This window comes from Tachysurus vachellii, chromosome 26, assembly GCF_030014155.1.
Source record: "Tachysurus vachellii isolate PV-2020 chromosome 26, HZAU_Pvac_v1, whole genome shotgun sequence".
Lineage (NCBI taxonomy): Eukaryota > Metazoa > Chordata > Actinopteri > Siluriformes > Bagridae > Tachysurus > Tachysurus vachellii.
In genome coordinates this window covers 8,622,307-8,640,159 of record NC_083485.1, presented here as the reverse complement: position 1 = coordinate 8,640,159, position 17,853 = coordinate 8,622,307, and the positions used below count along the sequence as shown (strand labels likewise).

At 37.5% G+C, this 17,853-nt stretch overlaps 1 protein-coding gene across 1 annotated transcript; it reads left to right on the top strand.

Annotated features, from left to right (window-relative positions):
• The first annotated feature begins 189 nt into the window (after positions 1–189).
• prkaa1 (protein kinase, AMP-activated, alpha 1 catalytic subunit) lies at positions 190–17,173 on the top strand. The gene is made up of 10 exons (XM_060862421.1): positions 190–396; positions 4,301–4,442; positions 5,297–5,390; positions 7,298–7,442; positions 7,575–7,662; positions 10,089–10,313; positions 10,694–10,843; positions 11,878–12,229; positions 13,327–13,453; positions 14,134–17,173. Exons 1-10 carry the CDS (start codon positions 300–302, stop codon positions 14,433–14,435), a joined length of 1,722 nt encoding a protein of 573 aa, XP_060718404.1. The 5' UTR covers positions 190–299; the 3' UTR covers positions 14,436–17,173.
• Positions 17,174–17,853: the final 680 nt, after the last annotated feature.

Genomic DNA, 17,853 nt, shown 5'->3' with positions numbered 1-17,853 from the left:
CGACCAGTAATCTTTTTTATTTCGAGGTTTCAACTTTTCGGAGGACTTTTATTTTGTGCACACGAAAATAAGACCAGTTAAGGCCCTGTCCCAAATCTAACCCCTAAACCCTAAGGTGCCTTCAGAAACGCACTTTGGTGACGTAGAGAAAGCCTAGACTACTATGTGTGCGCGCGCACTAGGGCCTATTTGTGCACAGTGAAAGGATTGGGACACAAGCGGCGTGCTTGCTGTGTATCTCTGGCGTTCTGTTTCCAGCACAGCGCCCGCCGCCTCAGGTAGGGCTTGTATGTGGGAAGATGGCGACGGATAAACATAAACATGAAGGAAGAGTAAAAATCGGACATTACATTCTCGGAGACACGTTAGGAGTGGGAACGTTTGGAAAAGTTAAAGGTAATATTCCTAGTGCAAGTGTTATGCTTGAGCTTTAATTGATTGTATCGTTCAGCTTGATCAAACAGTGGCTGCGAATGAAGCTAGTAAACTAGCTAACGATTTAGCCATGTAGCTAGGGCGTTTGTTTCTTAGGTATATAGCATATCAAGTAAGTAGCTATGTAGCTAACTGCTGGAAGTCAACAGAGTTTTTAAGACACATTTGGTCAATTCGACACGCCTGGGAATTTTGTGTAAAACATATAAGATTAGTTACCTTACTTTAAATAACTTGAATTGTTGCCAGTGGCTTCAGATAAGCTGTTGCCTCTGTGCGGTTACAGCTAGTAAAGCTAACTAGCAGTGGATTCTGATCCAGTTGTGATCTCTGTTTGCTAACCGAACCGTGGAGTTCAGTGCTTTAGTTTGGTCAAGACTGACTGAACAACACTGGTGTATTTTAAGGTGTAATGGTTAACATGACTCTTGCAAATGTATTAGTTAATATCTATTAAATTTTAAACTGCAAGTTAGCTAATTAGCACTCGTAATAACTAGTCATGTATATTAACATTTCCAGTATTTAGCAGACGCCTTTATTCAGAGCGGCTTACATTTTAAACAACTGAGCAATTGAGGGTTCTTTGCTCAGGGGCCCAGCAGTGCAGCCTGGTGGACATGGGAATTGTACTCACAACCTTCTGTAGTTGTGAGTTTGTAGTCCAGCAACTACCACTAGGCTAACCACTAGGCTACCAGATCCCTAGTGTACACAATCTGTCCTAAAACCCACAGGAAAAAAAAAAGTCATGCTTACCACATCCCTAGTGTACACACAAAAAAGTCATGCTTGTTTTTTTTCTTTCCTGTGTTGTGTCGCATTTGCAGCTCTTAGCTCTGATTTAACTGATAAGGAGCTGCACAGGAACTTCTAAAACTACGAGCAGATGTAAACATTATTCTTATCATAACACACAAAATTGAACTCACAGATAGAACAAACTAATTTCTTTGTTGTTTTCCGTCGAACCAACACTTCTGTGAATCAGTGATTTATTTCGACAGACCAGGACGAACCCAGTTTTCATTTGGTCTTTTTTTTTCTTTCTCTTATGTTGTCATCATTTGAGAAATAAAGCTTTTAAAAAGAGGCGATTAGCACACAACTACTGTGACTCGTCAGCACACAACCACTGGATCTTCATTTAATATAATTTGTTGTAACACAAGATCTTCAAAGTCATCGAAGCTACAACTAAAAATGTGGTCATGTTTGTAGATGTTTCTTTATATTTAAGAATTTGTGAAAGAAGATTTGTTTATCCTGTAAGCCATTTAAATTCACAAATGCCTGTACAAGCATACAGTACTCTCACATGAATGATGTCCTTCAGAAGGTTGTATTTTAGTTGCACAATTCTTTTTCTTACTGGATGGATGGTTGCTTACAGTTCTGTGTCTGTGTGTTTTTGTATGAGGCAACTTCCTGAAAATTATTTCTGAATAGTAAATTTGCTTTTAAATTGTTTTGTCCAGTGGTTCTTTGGAACAGGTTTAGCAGACCTGAGCCCTTTTCCCCAAAGTCACTGAGCTTGACTGACTTTGACTATTTGTTCGCTCTTTGTTCTTTCACCTTGACGTGCCAGTATTTGTCACCACATTAGTACCTGGAATGAAGAGTTATCAGTCCCTTACATTTTATTTTTTAAGTAGCTATTTTTCCAATAGCATTTCAAAGAAACAAGAATTTTGTTAGTTGTTTTTCTTAATAATAATAATTTTTCTCTCTTTCAAATGTATCACGTAAAAGAACTACACTACTATCACACTAAAAGAAGGTGTCTTGGAAAAGAGTTATGCTGACTTTAGAGAGGGGCATTCTTTTTATATCCACTTTCTGAAGTGCCTTCTACAAACACAATGCCTTTTATACAGACTTTTCCCAAATAATGCAGTGGTAGTGACAATGAATATAACCAGCCATTATGGCAGTGAGGTGTGTGCTTAAAATTATATGGTATATTGCATAACTGGTTATTACCACATGCCAATTTGGGAAGAAAGACCTTTATTGTCAGGAAAAAAGTTTGAATGCTTGTATTTTAAATCAGGCAAGTCTAGTTGGTCTTTGCCATTCCACTGTATACCTTGTAAACATTGCAATGAGAGGTCGTTTCTCCAGGGCTATGATGCAACACATAACAGTACACAAGCCATACATTTTGAGAGGCCACCGTGACTAAAGTCACTAGGTTTGGCTCTGTTTTGCCTCTGCAGTAAGTGGAGGCACTGGCGAGCCTTCTTGGCTATGCAGGTGGTATTGAGAGTGCAGGAAACGTCCTTTGTCCCCTGTCATGGGCACACCAAGAAACCTGGAGCTTTTGGCTTTCATCAGAGATGTTCCGTTAATGTGCAGTGGTGACTCACATCCTCCTGAAGTCAGTAATCATCTCTCAGTATTCTCAACATTAACAGATGGATTGTTGTTGCTTTTTCAGATTTTTAAATAGTTAATAAAATAGATTTTTTTCTAGTTAATTAATTATAATATCATTTTTTTTTTTTGGCTGAAAAACTCCAAAATGAAACTTGGACTACATTAAATAAACATGATTGATCTACAATATATAGTGAACACCCCACTGAACACTTTTGGGATGAACTGCAATGCTGCCTGCACAACAGGCCTCAATAATGCTTTTGTGGCTCAATAACCAAATCCACACAGCCACGCCTGAATCTAGTGTAAAGCGTTCCCGGTAGAGTTGAGGCCATTGTAATTTCTAAATGGACTAAATCTGAAAAGGAATGTTCAGCAAGTGCTTATGTGAGTGATGGTTAGGTGTCCACATACTTAGGTTACCATAAGGTAATTAGGTTGCAATAGAAAGGAGGAATCATAAGCAATAAAACTGTTACTGTGGAAAAATGTTAGTACATGTTTATGCTGGTGGGGGGGGAAAGAGCAATAAGTGAAATATAGTACAAATGTTCAAGATTAATCAGTCAAAATATATGTATAAAATATGTATAAAACAATTTTACTGTATTTGTATTTACCTTTAATGAGCAAGCCTGAGGCAACTGTAGCAAGGAAAAACTCCCTTAGATGGAAAATGAAGAAACTTTGTGAGGAACCAGACTCAAAGTTCTCGTTTGGGTGACACTGGAGGGTTTGGTTATAAAATTGTAATAAACACCAGTGAGTGCTATTATGGATAAAATCCTTTCTAAGGCTTCTGTTCTATTTTTCTATTTTACAGTCATATACCGTCAGGTGGATTTGAGTAACCAGGAGCTCCTGAGCAACTCATAAATTAGCTCAACATCTGAGTTCATTATAGGTTCAATGCTAAACTCCTCCATGCCGACGCCTTCAAATGCTTAATGAGGGCGACACAATATATGTAGAAGGTTATTCTGTATATTGATTAGGAGATTGTTGTCCTCAAAGACCACATGTACTTGGCATCTTCTTTTTGAATGTACGAAATGTTCAGAAAGCGGAACACAACTGGAGCTGGCACAATCTTTAGATGCCTCGGGATGGGTAGGAAAAGAGAAGTCAGTGGAGAGGAATTAGCGTGGCTGCTGTTCATAATATTAGCAAGCACTAGAAGATAATGTGCATTTGAGAAGATGTACTAGAGCCCAGGGTTATGGGATGTATTATGTGTATGCCTGGCTAAAGGGATATGTCTTTAAGCAAGCATTGTTACAGAATGAAAAGCTTGTAATCGGTTATAATGATCGCAGACTTCAGAATGACTTGCCAGGATTGAGGCCTATTTCTTCCATGTGATGTTCCTTTGTTGATGTTTTTACCTTCCAAGGTTTGCATTAATATGAATACATTTGTCAAGCATTTCTCATTTTGTAGTATTTTAAATGCAACATTCAGTAATCTGTGTGTTTTCTTCTAGTGGGCCAGCATGAACTGACCAAGCACCAAGTAGCTGTGAAGATCCTGAACCGGCAGAAGATCCGCAGTCTGGATGTAGTGGGCAAGATTCGCCGTGAGATCCAGAACCTCAAGCTCTTCAGACACCCACACATAATTAAACTGTGAGTAGCTGTGACAGTTCTGTTCAATGCTCAGTAAAGGTTAGATAGGACAGTGCTATTTAAAAAAAACCTTGTCTCTGTAAATAGCTAGATGGTTAATCTAGGTGTACAACTTCACAAGCGTACTAGGTGAGAAAAACATCATATTTCAGAGTTTCTCTGTATAAAACATGTTCCATAAATGTTTAATAAATCTAGCTTAGCCTCTTGTTAATAGAATAACACTCTGCATCTTTTCTCTCACTTTCAGTCTCCACGTTTCACACACACTCACTATTCTAACACCCTCTGACTCACTTGTTTAATCACATTGTATTTCCTCTTTCGCCGGCTCCTTATTGCACTCAGACTCACTTTATGCTCTTTCAGGGTTGGGTATATGAGAAATATGCTACATTAGTACATGTTTTTATACACGCACCAATCTTTTAGAGAGGCTTGTCATTATGAAAGAGTTCTGTTTATTGTTGTTTTAGCAGTCAGAGCCCCATTACTGAAGCATGTTTCTCAAGGTTTTTCTAAGTAGGCATAAAGACATGCATTTAATTATTAAAGGCTGAGGATGGGGAGGATTTGCTGTTAACCCTTGAATAGCATTGATTGTCTTGCTACAGTGGCATCAATGAAGGGGTGGGATATAATAGGTAGAAAGTGAACAGTCAGTTCTTTGTCTATGTATTGGATGCAGAAAAAATGGGCAAGCGTAGGAATATGAGTGACTCTGACAAGGGCTAAATTGTGATTGCTGGACGACTGGATCAACAGAATCTTCAACAGAACTAATGGGATTTTCCAGGATGCAGCGATTAGTACCTGGGAAGAAATCAGTCAAATTTTTTTTCTTTTGATTTCAGGTACCAGGTGATTTGCACACCGACCGACATATTTATGGTCATGGAATATGTGTCTGGGGGAGAGCTGTTTGACTACATTTGTAAAAATGGAAAGGTAAGACTTTCTCAGTTATGTACAACAATAATTGTACACACACACACACACACACACACACACACACACACACACACACACCCAGAGGTTGACTTGATGGAATTCACTGAATGAGGGAAGGAACATGCTAACCTAACTATTTTAAGGTTAACCATATCTAGGTGAACTTTGATCATTTGTGAACCTTGTCCTTGTGTGCCAGTAGATAACAGGATGTTGGGCCTGTGGTCTCCTTGATTGGTAATAAATGTTGAGGAACTACTAATTAGTACTTACAGCAGACATTTACTTTGCCTTTTTGATCCATATCTGAAAAGCTTTCCCTCTACTGTCCCTTTGCATCCATGCAAGGTGAAATGTATATTTGCAACCATGCAAGGTGAAATGTATATTGAAATAAATGGTAATTTATTAGTTGGTGTTGAATTTTTCTTATTGCCATGACAAGTCACAGGAAATAAATGTAAGCGGTCAGATTTCACCATTACCTCCTAAAAAAAAAAAAACAGAAGAGCACTTCCTAGCTATTTTGCAAGGAGTGTAGTGTTAAAATCGAGTAGAAGTTGTATAGAAATTCCAGAATTCTGCACAGAGATATAATGCATTTGTGGCAAGTTATTCCAGAGGCTTGGGTTGGCTAGTTACAGTTCTATGAAATGTCAAGCCCAATGGTGTTGACGGTGGTATTATGTTAATAGTTAAAGCTTTGGAACCTGATCTGTTTAAACAGAGTATAGGAGGCGAGAGTGCTGGAGAGACTAAACTACAGACTAAAGTGCTGCTGTGTCTGTTTTTTTACATAGCGATGAAGTGTGACAAGTCTCAGTACCATTATTGGTGCTGTTAACCAAAGTGTAAATAGAGCAAAAAAAGAAATTTAATCCAATTTAGAAAATTGAATTCCATTAGAAAATACAACTTGGACACCACTGAACATCTCGTTAATTATGGTGTTTAATTTTTAAGTAATTCAGGGTGGATTTTAAATGATGTTTTTGTACACCTTGTTAAACAGAACTTCCATTTCGATTGGTCCAGCAAATGGAAGCAAAACTGCAGTATAATTTACTCAATTGCATACCGACTCATTGTTAAAGCAAGTTCTACAATGAATAGAACTGCAATGAAGGTAGTTTCATCCTATAAATTTTTAGGATTTTTAATTGATGAGCTCCTTTCTTTTGAGCTTCATATACAGAATCTAGTAAAAAAGTTGAAATTGAAGCTAGGTTTCTTTTCTTTAGGAACAAATCTTGTTTTACTTTTTCTGCTAGAAAAAGACTAGTTGACGCCACATTTCTCTCTATTATTGATTATGGTGATCTGTTGTATATGAATGCCCCATCAAAGTGTCTTCGGATGTTGGATGCTGTGTTTCATGGAGCTTTAAGGTTTATTTCAAATTGCAGACCTCTCACGCATCATTGTACACTTTACTCCAAAGTGAACTTGCCCTCTCTGTCAAATCGCCGGCTTACTCACCTTTTATATTTTTATATATAAGGGTATTATAGGCAGGCTGCCAGGCTACATATCCAAAATTCTTTCTTTTGTACAGAGTACTTATGGTTTACGGTCCCAGAAAATTATTTCATTAAATGTTCCTCAAGCTAGGACAGAGTTGTTCAAAATGCTTTTATGTTTTTTGCACCTTCAACTTGGAATGACCTACAGAAATCACTAAAGCTACAGTGTCTAATTTCCTTAAATGATTTTAAACATTATGTTAAATCTATAGAACATGAGTCCATTCACACTTGCAAATGTTTTAATTAATGGCACTTTTATTTAAATTGAAATGCACTTGAGTTGTCTTATACACCACACAGCAGTTTAGATTATGTAATAATCTTTTCATGCCTCTTTGAAAAACTCAGTTCTTGTGAATGTTGTGTTCTGCTCACCAGCTCGATGAGAAGGAAAGTCGACGTCTGTTCCAGCAGATCATTTCAGCAGTGGACTACTGCCACAGACACATGGTGGTACACCGAGACCTCAAGCCAGAGAATGTCCTCTTAGATGCACACATGAATGCTAAAATTGCTGACTTTGGTTAGGAACCATGCACAGACATTTTTATGGATATTAAATCAGATCAAATATTTACATTATATTTCCTTTCTATTTACTTTTTTTATGGATTAAAACCAATCGAACCTTCAATACACATGTTTTGTTGTGTAGGATTATCAAATATGATGTCGGATGGGGAATTCTTGCGGACCAGTTGTGGCTCCCCTAATTATGCAGCTCCTGAAGTCATCTCAGGGAGGTAATTTTTCTAATAAACCTTGTTTTTAAATGTTAAATATTTGCTCTATTCCATTTGTTTCTTTTAAAGTAAGAAAAAACAACAAAACTATTTAAAACCTTTCAGAAAATAGATAGACCCATATACAAATGCATAAATACTTGTTTTTGTAGAGAATACCACTGTCAAAATGTGAATTTTTATGTTTAGATAGTTATATTCTATTATCGATAGCATTATCTGGAAACTTGTTCTGAAAGACTACCATAGAATTAGTATTTTTTTTCAGTCATTGGTGGGTTTATTTATTACATCACAGTAATAAAATAAGAAGAGGTAATGCGTCACAAACCCCACTTTGAGAACCATGAATATATGACATTTGCAGACATTTCATAAGGTTTAATTGAGATAAAGTCGATAAATCCTGGACGTTCAAAAAGGCAATTCTTATAAACAAACTGGAGCCATAAGCATCATCACCATTTGTGAAAGAATTCTTGTCAATTGTGGTGCAGATCAATCACTTTCAGTCACTTTATGGTTTCATTGTGATTGACAGCAGTGTGTGTGTGTGTGTGTGTGTGTGTGTGTGTGTGTGTGTGTGTGTGTGTGTATATATGTGTGTGTGTATATATATATATATATATATATATATATATATATATATATATATATATATATATATATATATATATATATATATAAAATCAATCTCGTCGCTGTCGGGTGGAAACCTTGTATGTCCGAATTTGGTCAGTTTCATATTTTTTCACATATCGATGCTATTGGTCAGTCCCTACGTGGGTCTGTTGTTTTTACAACTTATTAACCAATCTAAAGTCTTGAAAATAGCTTGAGCGCAAATCTCATAACTCCATTGGACACTTCAACTGTCCACCTCTTCCTCACTCCGCGGGAGAGTTTCGCGGCATATTTCTCCTCAAGAAGAGTCACAACGAATCAACACGTCTTCCGAGGTAAATGTCTTCAAAACACTGGGCTCAAAGAAAAAAAATCTTGACCCCCGCTAGTTCTGGTGCTTGTCTGAGGGACAGGAATTTAGCGCAAGACAATCCACTGCAACGCAGACTAAACCTTGTGCACTGCAGATAAGGTACGGCGTTTTTTTTCATTTCCTGAAAAATAACGGTTTTGGAGATACGAGGATTCCGCCTGAAAGCGACGATATATATATATATAAAATATAATATAATATAATATAATATATACACACACACAAATTAAATATATATATATTTCATACAGTACTGTGCAAAAGTTTCAGGCAGGTGTGAAAAAATGCTGTAAACAAAGAATGCTTTCTTTATAAATAATGAGTGTTTATTTCTGTCAATTTCCAAATGCAAAGTGAGCAAACAAAAGAAAAATCAAATCAATATTTGGTGTTACTACCTTTTGCCTTCAAACCAGCATCAATTCTTATAGGTACACTTTCACAAAGTCAATGATTTTGTAGGATTATAGTCAGGTGTATGATCAACCAATTGTACCAAACAGGTGCTAATGATCATCAAGGTCACATGTAGGTTGAAACCCAGTCATGAACTGAAACAGAAACAGCTGTGTAGGAGGCTTAAAACTGGGTGAGGAACAGCCAAACTCTGCTACCAAGGTGAGGTTGTGAAAGACAGATTCATGTCATAGCAAGATTGAGCACAGCAACAAGACATAAGGTAGTTATACTGCATCAACAAGGTCTCTCCCAGGCAAAGATTTCAAAGCAGACTGGGGTTTCAATATGTGCTGTTCAAGCTCTTTTGAAGAAGCACAAAGAAACGGGCAACGTTGAGGATTGTAGACGCAGTGGTCGGCCAAGGAAACTTGGAGCAGGAGATGAAAGACACATCAATTATTACCCTTCAAAATCGGAAGATGTCCAGCAGTGCCATCAGCTCAGAACTGGCAGAAACCAGTGGGACCCAGGTACCCATCTACTGTCCGGAGAAGTCTGGCCAGAAGTGATGTTCATGGAAGAGTTGCAGCCACAAAGCCATACCTCTGACCCGTGGACAAGGTCAAGCGACTCAAGTATGCCCGAAAACATAGGAACTGGGGTGCAGAAAAATGGCAGCAGGTGCTCTGGACTGATGAGTCAAAGTTTGAAATATTTGGCTGTAACAGAAGTGCTGGAGAGCGATACAATAATGAGTGTCTGCAGGCAACAGTGAAGCATGGTGGAGGTTCCTTGAACATTTGGGGCTGCATTTCTGCAAATGGAGTTGGAGATTTGGTCAGGATTAATGGTGTTCTCAATGCTGAGAAATACAGGCAGATACTTATCCAGTATATATATGTCTGTGTATAGATAACTACAATAGGCTATATGCTTCATGTTTACTTTTCTTCTTCCTCTTATAATTTGTTTTCTACACACATTCGGTTGTATATGACTGATGTGTATGTATGAATGTGTTTGTGCTCAGGCTGTATGCGGGACCCGAGGTAGATATCTGGAGCAGTGGAGTGATCCTGTATGCTCTGCTGTGCGGGACGCTGCCCTTCGATGACGACCATGTCCCAACGCTATTCAAGAAGATCTGTGATGGCATCTTCTTCACCCCACAGTACTTGAATCCTTCAGTTATCAGCCTTCTCAAACACATGCTGCAGGTGGACCCCATGAAGAGAGCCACCATTAAAGAGATCCGGTGAGATCTCTCTCTTTTTCATACACACACCCACATATGTATAGTCACAGATGCACAAAACAAGGTTTTTACGTTGTTCATATGCAAATCAACCATTTCCTTCTCAAAAGCTCTGCACTTGCTTATAGATAAGAAGCTAGACATGATGTCCTACCTAGAACATCTTGATGCAGTGGCTCCTTCAGTTTATTGTATAGTTTGGGAAGCCTCATGCATGTAATAAGTTCTCCAATTAAGTTTGCATACAGTACTGTTCACAATTTTTAATAGTTTTTCTTTTTTTTAATAACTTATGCGTTGAGTCATTATTAATCAACAAACACATTTTGAATCTTATCTAAAGTAGGTTCTAGTTTGTCTTTCTCTTTTCTTGTTCTTAGGGAGGATGAGTGGTTTAAACAGGACCTACCGAAGTATCTGTTTCCAGAGGATGCTTCTTACAGTAACACCATGATTGATGAGGAAGCACTCAAGGAGGTGTGTGAGAAGTTTGAGTGCACAGAGGAGGAGGTGCTCAACTGCCTTTACAGGTGTGTGTTTGGTATAAAATCAGATGTATAAACTAATGTAGCACTTTATTAGGAACAGAAAAGTGTCAGCAAGAATTAAAGGAAAGGTGTACAAGTCAGTAGAGAGACCGGCTATACTGTATGGGTTAGAGACTGTAGCAGTGAGGAAAAGACATGAGGCAGAGATGAGGACGTTGAGGTTCTCTTTAGGAGTGACGAGGATGGACAGGATTAGGAAGGAGCACATCAGAGGGACAGCTCAGGTTGGCTGTTTTGGGGAAAAGGTCAAAGAGGCTAGATTGAGATGGTTTGGACATGTACATGAGATGGTTATATGGGTAAAAGGATGTTGGAGATAGAGCTGCCAGGTAAGAGGTCAAGAGGAAGGCCAAAGAGGAGATATATGGATGTGTTAAAGGACATGAAAGTAATTGGTGTGAGAGTAGAGGATGCCAAGGCGAGAGTTAGGTGAAGACAGATGATTCGTTGTGGCGACCCCTAACGGGAAAAGCCGAAAGTAGAAGAAGTGTGTTTGGATTTGGATCCAGTAAATGGGAAGGCAATTGAAATACTTTGAACTAATTTTCATGATCATGAAACCAGTTTATGATGACTTCTGCTTTTTAGGGCAGCTTTCATGCTAGAATTAGCCATTCGCTAATAATGACTCAGATAGGCTGTGGCATTGTTTTTTTTTGTGTTCACTTGTGTGTGTGTGTGTGTGTGTGTGTGTGATTCAATTTTAGATGAACGGCAATTTTAGCAAAACTCAGACCTGTCTGGCACCAGCAGTCATGACTCATGACAATTTTTCCCCTATTCTGATGATTCACATGAACATAACCTGGAGCTGCTGGCCTGTAGCTGCATAATTTTATGTATTACACTTCTGCCACACAATTGGCTAAAGAATAGCATGAGTGATATTAAATGCTTAGGTGTTCCTAATAAGCGCTAGTTGAGTGTACATTATACAAATATAGACTGCTAAGTAAACTTATCTCACTGTCTTTGTTCATCACCATCTCAATTTTTATTATATGCTTTCTCTATAGTCGGAAAAACCAGGACCCTCTTGCGGTTGCATACCATCTGATCATAGACAACCGACGCATTATGAGTGAAGCCAAAGACTTCTACCTGGCCACAAGTCCCCCTGACTCCTTCCTTGATGATCTGCCTGCTCACCACTTTGCCAAGCCTCACCCAGAGCGAGTGCCCTTCCTGGTGGCTGAAGCTCAACCACCGCGACCCCGTCACACTCTGGATGAACTCAACCCTCAAAAGTCCAAGCACCTGGGTGTTCGCCGTGCTAAATGGCACTTAGGCATCCGTAGCCAGAGCAGGCCTAACGATATCATGAGCGAAGTCTGCCGGGCCATGAAGCAGCTCGACTACGAGTGGAAGGTAAGGTGGAAGTAGGGGCTGGACGAGTACAACCTCTGATTATAAAACGGTTTTTATGCATTATTTACCCCTACTGTTCAATCAGAGAAGTGTGATTAGCTTTTTTTGCCTTGTATAACCAAATCCATTTACCTTACAATTATATATATATAAGGTTTTATAGCAGTGCTTCAGGTTTGCCTTTATTGTATGCTATGGATCTAGAATATTTTCCAGGACTATACTGATAATAGATTACTAAAGATCAGGCCCCATAATCTAATCATATTTGTAATGCCCAGGAAGTTTGTTTGCAAGGTTTTATTTTAGTAAAACTATTCAATATTTGAGTGCAGAATGACTTTTAAAACGGTCTGCTATTTCTAATCCAGGTGATGACACTGGTTTTCAGTGCTTCTTTTAACACCATGTGGTGACGCTCTTACCAGGGCGACAATATTAACTGCTATTTGACTTGCTAGCATCGTTAACGATTCAAAACAATTGAAACAAATGCTCAGAATAAACTCTTAATGCCTTGTATGACTCAAGGTCTTCACATGTTCTGTTTTGTAACCTCCATACAACTTTAAGTTTACGAATCTACACTCTGTGTCCATTTTAAAAGGAACAACTCTGCACCATGATGACCTCAGGTTCTTGTTCTTGGCTGATAAGAGTGCAACCTGATGAGATGCTATTCGTAAAGAGTACTTATTTGAGTTAATCTAGACTTCCTGTCCAGTAATGTTCTGTATGTGAAATTCCTAGAAGATCAGCAGTTTCTGAAATACTCAAATTAACCCATCAGAGAGTTTTCCACATTCTAATATTTGAAGTGAACATTAACTGAAGCTCTTTACCTGTATTTGCATGATTGTATGCATTGTGCTGCTACTGAGTGAATGAATAACTGCATACATTTACAGGTGGTCTTAATAAAATGCTGAGAGAGTGTATATATTATACTGTATATGAAATACCACACATCCTTAAAACAACAGGGATGAATCTTGATAATCTTTAACATTAGTACATGAACATGATAGCAGTAGTCAGTATAAAGTGTTTTTTTTAAATACTTGCTTGAGAAATTAGATTATTTTGTGTGGTTCTAGGTTGTTAATCCCTATTATCTACGTGTGCGGAGGAAGAACCCAGTTACAGGCCTGCAAACCAAGATGAGCCTGCAGCTTTACCAAGTGGACAGCAGGACTTATCTACTGGACTTCAGGAGCATAGATGGTAATGCAAGCAACTCTAGGAAAAAAAATATTTTAGAATATTTTAGAAACAGAGCCATTGTGTGTTGTTGGGAACTTTTAGCACAAAAAAAAAACCAAATAATTTGACTCCAAATGCACATTAATTAAGTGGCATGTGCGTAGGATTCACTTTCCAACTCACTGATAGGAAAGGCAGAGCAGTGCAGCTCGACTGAAGATGAGACCATATTTCTTAGCAGTATTCTAGAAAATGTAAAGATGAAAATATATGATGGAAATTGTAAGATTTAAGACATTTAAAAACATAATCAGTTGCTTAATTTCTGTATTGTGGTCTGTGTATGATACCAGTGGAGATTAGGTCAGATAGAAGAAAAAGAAATTCTGTTTTGTCACCCTACTGTTGTAGAATGGAAATATCCATGAATATTTAATGGTGATATTTTGAAGTCAGTGTGTCAAACAGAACCATTCTGTTAAAAAGATCAATTTAAGGGAAGCAAGAAAGTTACTAATTTTTTTTTACAGAGACATAGTTAGTAAATAGGAAAACTTATGGTTTAAAATGTCTTCGAGATACCAGTTCTGCTAGAGAAAAAATGAAAGAGTGACTTCTGTATTTACTTTTACCCTTTTATTTATTTATTTTATTTTATTTTATATATTTATATATTTATTTATTATTTATTTTTAATTTAGATGATATTTTGGAGACAAAGTCAGGTACTGCCACACCGCATCGCTCTGGCTCGGTTGGCAACTACCGAACTACACTAAAGAACGATAAGAGTGAGAAGAACGGATCAGAGGATGTGAAGGGCGAAGGCTCAGCCCCCTCCACACCCCCAGTAGGTGGGGCTAAGCAGGCAGAGGGCTCCCTCGCTTCTTCACTGACCTCCTCAGTTGACTCAGCAGGAGGAGAGACATACCCACGGCCCGGCAGTCACACCATCGAATTCTTCGAGATGTGTGCTAACCTCATCAAGCTGCTAGCTCGATAACTTGCCATTGTTCCGACGTCTTTTTCTTCTTTGTCTTTCTGCTCCTCTCTTGCTTCTTGGACTTCCTACCTCTTCCTTTCCATCACCAGGGATTCTTATTCTCTCTCTCATTCTCTCTCATTCTCTCACTCTCTCTCATTCTCTCTCATTCTCTCGCTCTCTCTCATTATCACTCTCTCATTATCTCTCTCATTCTCTCTCTCTCTCTTTCTCTCTGTCTAAAGTGTCTTTAGAGCAATAAGCATGCAAGCAGATGTCTCACAGCTCCACGAATCCCACACGCACAACCAAGCCGATTGGTCTGTGGTACTGCTACAATCTGTTTTAGAAAGTGAAAGAGGAGCTTGAGGCTCTGGAGAAAGGGAAAGCATGGTTTTCATGCCATAGGCAAGAAGTCCAAAATATTGTCTAGCCACTTTATAATAACTATAGAATATTCTTTTAGAGCTGGTTTTTCAATTGTTTATCGATGGGCTTGTTGGCCCCTGGTTGAAAATGTCTGCACGTCGATCTGTTATACACTGAGCTAGCCGTACTGTATATAATGGCACCGCAAAGAGAGAGTGAATGAGGCAGAATGCACTTTTGCACAGGTTTTTCTTCACATGCTTCTGCTGGCCAATGTTATAAAAGAAGCACGTAATTCCAGGAAGGGGCCATCTTGATGAATGAACACATAAAGACAAGGTCCAACTTTGATCAAGTGGGTAGTGGGTTATGTAGAGGGGTTTATTAATGAGTGGGCCAATTTGAACTTGTTCATTCTGAGGAAGTGCAGTGACTTTTCCTCTAACCATTTTCATAGATAAGAAAATGTTCTTTTTGATGTAAACTTAATTGATTTTTTTTTTTAGACTTCTGATTTTATTTCACGACATAGTAGACTTCTTTGCATTGCTCACATTTTACACATATAGATAGAAGTATATACATAATAAAATGGCATTTGGAAATATATTTATCAGTGCTTTTACGGGATGGTATTTTATATTGAAATAATGGACTGAAAATTCCTTTGGTGATTGTTGATTATATTGTTTTGTCATGTTTTATTTCATACACTGCTTCATCCATTTTGAATACAGATTTTTTACAAAAAAACAAAACAATAACAGCTTGAAAAATAATTACATATAAAATTAATTGAATTCACCTTACATTATTATACTTTAAATAAAGGACACCCAGAAACCCAGAATATGTATTAAAAAGGAAATTGATGGTAAAGCTTGCTTTAAGGAATAGAATGGATTTCTGACCTGGCTTTAAATTGGTTTGTTAAGTATTAGTACAGAACTGAAAATCAGATTAGCAATTTCAGTCATATCCATCAACAAGAAATAAGACTGGGAAAGTCTAGAAATGATAGACTGGTGTGCTTACACCCCAGACTCAGTTGCTGGTGGGAGGTTCATGGTCACCCTAGTACTTATACAATGCCAGAACAAAAGTATCTCTGCAAAATATATTTCATTGCTGATTTAACCATAACTGAATAACATAAACAGCTATGGTCCGTATTTAATTGTATGTAACAGTGAAAATGAGTTTGGTGTTTAAAAATTGGAGAAAGCACATACCGTGTGTCTGTTCTTGCTGAAGTGACTTAATGATGAGTAAATAAAATATATATTTACAAATTGTACATAGAGTTTGGGCCTATAGATTTCAAAGATTGAGTATTTTGTTGTACTCTATTGTCTGATCATTACACTTATTTTACAAGCTCTAGTAATTCACATAAGTTATACAGTAATTCACAATCAGAACCGTATCTTTAAAATATAATGCTGTAAAAAGTGGTATTCATCATTGCAGGTTTTGGGGCAATCCGTTATTAAAGCAGTATGGACCACCATATTTCCCTGCATTAGGAATTTAAATAGGAATGTAAAATATACTAAACTCTGATATATCATCCATGACTACACCTATATAAAGTATTCATATACAAATTCATTATACCAGGGTTGTTCCTGTCTCAAAGGTCTAATTAAACATGTATTACTTTGTTACAATCAGTTGTCCGAAAGAATGTTTAACCCTATGATAATCCATCTTTGCTTTTAGCCATAGTTTTGATTATAATATTTCTTTAATAGACACATCTGTCCTGGTGGATCTATATTTCAACAGTGACTTTGAAAGTGCCTCATGGTGGTTCACACACTGATACACTGAATATTTGTGCTGAGGTGTCACTATAATATAACCTTTATTGAATTTATTGTCCCAAAGCTTAAAAAGCTGCATGATCTTAAACAGCATGTCCACTAATGACTTTTTCTTATCATTTCTTTTTTAAACATGTATTTGTAGTATTTGGAGGTTATTTTCCATTTTATTTGAATAAATGCACTGAAAATAAATCATGAAAAAAAATCACATCAGATCTGCAGCTAGATATTAAAGAAAAAATAATAAGAAGCCTGTCAGATTTTAGTTGATCATTTGTAACATCATCAACTGTACATCTTTGTTTTTAAAAAAAGGGAAAATCATACTGTCTGATTGGGGTCTGTGTGATTTCTGATGTAGCAGACTTTTCCACATGCTGTGTTTACTGTCTACTACAGTGCTCAGGTGGAGAACATCTGGTGGCTTTGTCTTAACTGCTTCAAAGACACTGTTAAAAATAAGATGTTTGTGGAATGTGAGCTTGGCCAGTGTCTAATTCCTGATTGTGTTTAAGAAGCATTTTCCATTTGATTACCTAATAAAGTCCTAAATGGCATAAACACCTTTTGTTATTGTATTAATGTTTGTACTGGTGCCGAAGTTTAAGAAATCGAAACGTAGCAATTTAAATGTGATCTATGAATCATACAATGCCAAATATGGTTGAAATTGAGTGATAGTCCACATATTAAAATCTGAAAAAGTCAGATTTAAAAATTAATAAATATATTTAGGGTGTAGAAGTCAGGAGCTTGTAAGCTGTCAAAGGTATTTAAATATAAATGTTGTATATTTTAATTAAACGCATGTCTTAACTTGTTTTGAAATTTCTAGGGGTTGGAGTTCAGTGTTTAAAATTCAGGATGCTTAATACTAAATTCAGAATTGTGGATTTTAAACATTAAAAACGCTAAATAGAATCACCAAATTGTATTTCAAATGTAAAAAATATAGCTGTAATGTAGAGTAGGACAATGGAAAAGTAGATGCGTTCGGCGTGATCGAGCTTCAACTAGTTTTTGTTCCAACCAAGCAGAAGGAAAGTTGATTAAAAGCCATGTTCAACATTAAACAAGTGGAATCGGATGTGGCTTCTGCTTGACTGGAACGAAAACCCGGAATCGGTCTTTTAGAATTAGACACCCTTGAGTTAAAGGAGCTGAAGATGAGAGCATCTAAAGCGGTAGTCAATGGTGAGCTGTGTGGAGTTGAAATGATATCAGGTGTGGCTCCAACCCGG

What these genes read in the sequence shown, in the direction of transcription:
- prkaa1 (XM_060862421.1), top strand. Translation starts at nt 300, where the DNA reads ATGGCGACGGATAAACATAAACATGAAGGAAGAGTAAAAATCGGACAT. An exon ending in TGCTAAAATTGCTGACTTTG is followed by an intron (nt 7,443 to 7,574) that starts GTTAGGAACCAT and finishes TTTGTTGTGTAG; the next exon opens with GATTATCAAATATGATGTCG. An exon ending in AGCTCGACTACGAGTGGAAG is followed by an intron (nt 12,230 to 13,326) that starts GTAAGGTGGAAG and finishes GTGTGGTTCTAG; the next exon opens with GTTGTTAATCCCTATTATCT.